At 45.7% G+C, this 5,940-nt stretch overlaps 1 protein-coding gene across 1 annotated transcript in view; it reads left to right on the plus strand.

The window, feature by feature from the left end:
* Positions 1-5,940, plus strand: part of LOC116075406 (leukocyte immunoglobulin-like receptor subfamily B member 3A) — a 22,729-nt gene continuing 16,789 nt past the window's right edge. Inside the window, 7 exon segments of the mRNA XM_031348525.1 lie at positions 1-449; positions 1,206-1,396; positions 1,399-1,510; positions 1,811-1,861; positions 1,972-2,082; positions 4,176-4,300; positions 5,742-5,931. Coding sequence (XP_031204385.1) covers positions 62-449; positions 1,206-1,396; positions 1,399-1,510; positions 1,811-1,861; positions 1,972-2,082; positions 4,176-4,300; positions 5,742-5,931 — 1,168 coding nt within the window. The 5' untranslated portion in view covers positions 1-61.

Raw genomic sequence — 5,940 nt, forward strand, 5'->3', positions numbered from 1 at the left:
AGGCTGGCCTCGAACTCAGAAATCTGTCTGCCTCTGCCTCCCAAGTGCTGGGATTAAAGGCATGTGCCACCATTGCCCTGCTCCAAGAGAAGTTTGTGACAGTGTGAGAACATGTAACAGACTGTCTCCTTCTCTCCTAGGAATCTACGATTCCTATGAAACCAAGCTGGCAGTTTTGCCCAGCCCTGTGGTGTCAGTAGGAGAGAACATGACCCTTCAATGCATCTCACAGAGTGCATACAATAAGTTCATTCTCACCAAGGACGATCAGATGTTCACCAGCTCACTGGACACAGAGTATATATCTTCTAGTGGCCAGTACCAAGCCCAGTTTGTTTTGGGACCCACAACTCCAGCCTACACAGGGACATTCCGATGTTATGGTTATTACAAGAATACCCCACAGCTATGGTCAGCACACAGTGCTCCCCAACAAATACTCATCTCAGGTAAGTCCCCACTGTCATTCTCAAACATTTCCTGAGACCCTAAACCCTTTGTCACAGGCCCGCCCCCTGCTGAGTTGCAGGTAGAGAAGGACTAAATGGAGAGCCTGGGCTCTCAAACACAGCCATGCTTGGGGAGAAGATGGGACATGTGCTGGGCAGGAGAGGAGGGCAAACGTGTTTGGTAAGAACCAAACCTCAGTCTATAGCTGTCACCTTCCTTCCAGGGCTGTCCAAGAAGCCCTCTCTGCTGACTCACCAAGGCCATATCTTGGACCCTGGGATGAGCCTCACCCTGTAGTGTTTCTCTGACATCAACTATGACAGATTTGCTCTGCACAAGGAGGGGAGAGCTGACATCATGCAGCACTCTAGCCAGCAGACTAACACTGGCATTTCCGTGGCCAAATTCACACTGGGCTCTGTGAGCCACTCCACTAGAGGCCAATACAGATGCTACGGTGCACACAACTCCTCCTCTGAGTGGTCAGCCTCCAGTGACCCCCTGGACATCCTGATCACAGGTGAGGAAATCAACAGAGTCAATCAGTTACCTAGCCTCTGCCCAAGCTCTCATGAGGGAGTTAAGGAGCTGATAGCCAGGATGAGAGACAGGAATCCTAAGCAGGAACAGATAGACGAAGAGGAGAGCAGGAGTCAGTCAGAGAAGAGACAGAGGCCCAGGTTCTCAGGGTGGAATCATGTGTGATTTGAGCTCAGAACAAGGAGGCCAGCCTCTCATCATCTCCTTCTCTTTAGGACAGCTTCACATCACTCCTTCCCTCTCAGTGAAACATAACTACACAGTACACTCAGGAGAGAACGTGACTCTGCTGTGTCAGTCAATGCACAGAGTGGACACTTTCATTCTGTCCAAGGAGGGATCAGACCAGCAACCCCTGCGACTAAAATCAAAGAACCATGATCAGCAGTCCCAGGCAGAATTCTCCATGTGAGTGCTGTGACCTCCCAGCTCTCAGGCACCTACAAGTGCTATGGTTCTCAAGACTCATCTCTCTACCTGTTGTCCTATCCCAGTGCCACTGTGGAGCTCACAGTCTCAGGTGAGGTGATCCTGACATCTCAACATGAATTTCAATCCACACTGTGGCAGAGCTCTCGACTTGAGTGGGATGAAGGAGACAAAAGGAAAGGCTTTCTCAGAAGACCCTTTCCCTGGCAGAGTATTGGATGCCAGCAGTGGTGCCTCGAGTGATGTCCACACAGTCCTCTACTGTAATCTAGGTTTGGAATAGCGAGTATCAGTATCTTGCAGAGCTTACAGGGCAGATCGAAGAAAGGGAACAGAGTGAGGATCCTGGGTTTGCATCTAATCCTCATCCTCCTCCTCTTCTGTTTCCTAGAACCCATCAGCACCTCCACCCCACCACCCACTATGTCCATGCCACCAGAGGGTAAGTATCAGGCATCTCTGTGCAGGGAGTATGCTCCAATCCCAGGCTGCCTGGCAACTCTTGACCCACCAAAGTCCTCATTTGTCTCTCACTTCACCTTGTGAATGTAGGAGGCAAACAAAGATCCCAACAGAGACCACAGAAGCTGGGGCTTAGAGGTTGGGCTGCAGAAGGGAGCATCCAAAGAGAGACATTGAGCCTCAACTTGGATGATGAGGCAGGTGGGTAAGATTGTGAGCAAAGAACCCAGAAAGTCTCTCCATAATAGCCCTAAGAAAACAAACATTTCACCTGCATTGAATCTGGCTCAAAATCACTAACAAAAACTCTGTTGGAATGTATTCCCAGATGGATAAATCTACTTATGGGCTTGATACAGCTGCTGCTGGAGATCCTACTTGGACAGTCCCTTCCTTTTCTGGGCTGCTGTTTTTCGGAGTATAAAAGGGGGAAGCCTGGTTCATATGCCTACGTCTTTTTCTTTTTGTTGTTGTTGTTGTTGTTTATTTGTTTGTTTTTGGTGCTTGTCATAGCTGTTACCTCTCCTGACAGAGGAGGTCTCTAGAACCTGATTCAGCAATGGGTGGGACCCACAGTCTGCTGATGGGTGGATCAAATTGCCATGGTAGGGGATTCAAGCTCATTCAGTCTAGCTCATGGGGCATAACTCTAAGATTCTCTATGAGTTCTGTGACATCCACCCTTAGGAGCATCTTCAGGTGCTGTACAAACCTATATCTCAGTGTGTTGTCATATACCAGTGACTCTCTGGAGTTCATGGTCCCAGGTGAGATAATCTACATCTCTCTGAGCTGAAGGGGTGTCTCACCATTCTCCATTTATTACTATTATTAGCTAGCATAGGGTTTTAAATGCTGCAGAGTGTCAGTCAGATGGGTATTCACCCTCATGATGGAGGGAGATAACCTGAACTATACTAGTGATGCTCCCCATTAATGGAATTTAGAGATTTCATGCAGTTAGAAAGATCATCTTCAGGAAGCCACAGACAGATATAGGATCCTAGGCAGGGACTGACCCCCAGTGACAACCTCTTCTCCTCACCCTCAGATAAACAATATTCACAGATCCCTGTCAGACCAGATGCTCTCAGTGTAACCATGGCCCATGGTGCCTCTAGGAGAGGACATAAACTTTTTGTAATAATTCCAAATACTGCTATACCATCCTTCTGAGGAAAACAGATTCAAATCCATAGCTAATCCATGAAAGAAAAAATTCTCCATGAAAACTAGAACATAACAATATTAACGTTAAGGAAAATAAAATCCAAATGTTACATTAGAAACTGATTGTGAAGTCTGCAACCTTTACCTTCTGAGTGAAATAGAGAAGATGTGACTGTACAATTCAGCTTTCATTTGAGAGGTGACAGCTACGAATGTCTTATACTAAGCCTTGGGTATACCTGTCTAAAAAAAGAGAAGGTTTGGAAGTAGGACCACCTACCATTGACCCTGGAATCTTCTAAAATGATGGAGGGCCTTCAACACCCTCTTCCCACAGTGGAACCCATCCTGTTCTTGCAACAACTATTGTTTGTAAAGTCAAGAAAAGTAAGAGTTAGATTTGTCAGTCTTGGGATCTATGCTTAATGTGTGCTACTCATGGTATTGAGGAAACTCTTCAGGAAAAGCCCAGTGTCTAACCTTCCACACTCTGTTCTGTGGATATACACCCACATACACACACACACACACACACACACACACACACATGCACACACACATCAGAAGAACAGTCAGATCAAGGGAAAAATGGAAGAGTCAGAATGTGACAGGGGAACCAACACTCACCAAAAAGCACACTGGGAATCTGAGTCTGGACAACCTCTCTTGGGCTCACCAGAATCACCATACTCAGAATTTGCTGGTTTCACTGATGTGTCGTTGCTTTTCTATTATCACAATGGTCTGAAGAATTTAGCAAGAATAAGAGAGGGGACCCAGGTGTGTCATAAGAAACATTCATCCCAGAACTCTATAATCTTATATGGTGAGAATGATGGGCATCTACAATAAATGATACAGTGGAACTCAGAAGAAACACTAAGGTCTCTTAAGTACACACACATCCTACTCCTCTTCTTCTACTCTAAGGACCAACTGAGACCATCTGTTCATGCTAGAGCATGCCCAAACCCAAGGCAGTTGAATAAAGAGAACTCCATGTCATAGCATGGGAAAGAGTAGAACCTTGTCCTCTCCAGGGAAAACAGGGGCCCTGCTTGGATGCTTAGTTAGGAAACTTTGACCATCCCTAACTTCTGTAACTTCTGTATCTAATACCACAGCCACAGAGAACCAGGAGCACACAATGGAAAATCTCATCAGGATTGGATTGGCTGTTGTGGTCCTCATAGTTCTTTCGATTCTAGCCACTGAAGCTTGGCAAAGCCACAGACAGACCCACCGTGCAGCTGGGACCTAATCTAAAGAGAAAGAAGTACATCTTTCAATGTTCTACACTCTGGGAAATAAATCTGTTGATGTAAAGTTTTCTGTCAAAAAATACTGTTGTAGAGTTTGGAAATTGTTATGATAGAATGTCTAGGGTGCAAAACTTTGGGGTTCAGAGTAAAGTGGAATTTTCATGATGAGGTGTTTCCTCAGTAAATGAATTACTGTCCCTCTGCCAGGCACATTTTGCATGACAGCAGTTTATGAGGCAAAAAGCTTCACAGAAGCCAGTCTCCTGCATCGTTCCCTTGGTATTCCCTAACTCTGAAGTAGCCCAGACATGTCCTTGCGATAGTCTCGCATGCTAGGTGCCCACCAAGATATGATTTACTATAATAGCTAGACAAAATTAAGCATTGCTCTCTGACTTACACCAATGTTCCAACATCTTAGCCAAACCCTGGCTTGAATTTCGCAGGCAATGTTACACATTCAGACTAATTGTCTCTGGCATTGTTAGATAATGAGGGGGTTAGGGCATTGAAGTTTACAGAGTAGAAGTTGATAATCCCAAGGCAAGGTCAACTTTTCAGTCAGGGACAACACTTGAGTCACTCCCAGTGATTAGAAGAATGAGACCCCTGGGACCTTGTCTGCTAGCCCAGAAGATTAACATAGTGGGCGTTTTTACTAAGGATGGGCGGGATCTTTAGCTGAGTGTGTGTGTGTGTGTGTGTGTGCGCGCGCGTGTGTGTGTGCACGTGTGTGTGTGTGTGTGTGTGTGTGTGTGTGTGTGTGTGTAAAAGTCTGAAGCTGAAAAAGAATATAAAAATTTACCAGGTACTTGCCCACGTAAGCCTGGGATTGAAAGAGTTAAATTTGAGACCAGTACTGAAAACCACAGGAGCCAGAAAAGCTGTTAGGAGAACCAGACCAGGGGTGTAAATCTCAGAGATAAGGCAAGGAGGTGTCTGGCCTAGGCGCCTGAGACACTCCTGGCCAGACATTGAGTGATGGACCTTGTGCCATTTGGTTTTCTTAAGTGTTAGCTAAGGGTCAGTATGAACTTTGAATAGCACTCTCCCCTCTTGCTAGAAATTTCACTTTTTTAAAGAATTCTCAACTCTGATCTGCACGAAGGACATTCAAAATAGCCAATCGTGTATAGCCACACCAATTCCTTTGTCTCCCCAGACCTTTTTCCTATAAAATCCCCTAACCTCTGAGATTCGTGGTCAATTCCTGGTCTCCTGTGTTCTGTGTGTTGGGGGTTGAACCAGAGCTCTGAAATAAAAATGCCTCATGTTTTTTTTACATCATGATGGCTTTTCGTTTTTCTTGGGTGCATGCCTCCTAGGACTTGAGCAGGAACTCTAGCCAGAGTCTTTCAAAGCCATTTTGAGAAATGCATTCAGATTCTGCACTTCTTTGTCTCACGTCTGTTATATTTTCTTTGCCAGCACCTTTCCAACCGGTACTGGAACCCTGATTCTCCCACGGGTGGAGGAGCTGAGACTGGGCGGCCTGAGGAATCCCTCCACATACTGGAAGCCTTTCTTCCTGAATCAACGCTCTTCTGCAACCATAAAGTGATGGAATATGCTGTCCCATCTGCCTGGAATGTCTTTAACCTGTTGATTGTATATTTCTGTATTTTTT

Source organism: Mastomys coucha, unplaced genomic scaffold (genome assembly GCF_008632895.1).
Source record: "Mastomys coucha isolate ucsf_1 unplaced genomic scaffold, UCSF_Mcou_1 pScaffold3, whole genome shotgun sequence".
Taxonomy (NCBI): domain Eukaryota; kingdom Metazoa; phylum Chordata; class Mammalia; order Rodentia; family Muridae; genus Mastomys; species Mastomys coucha.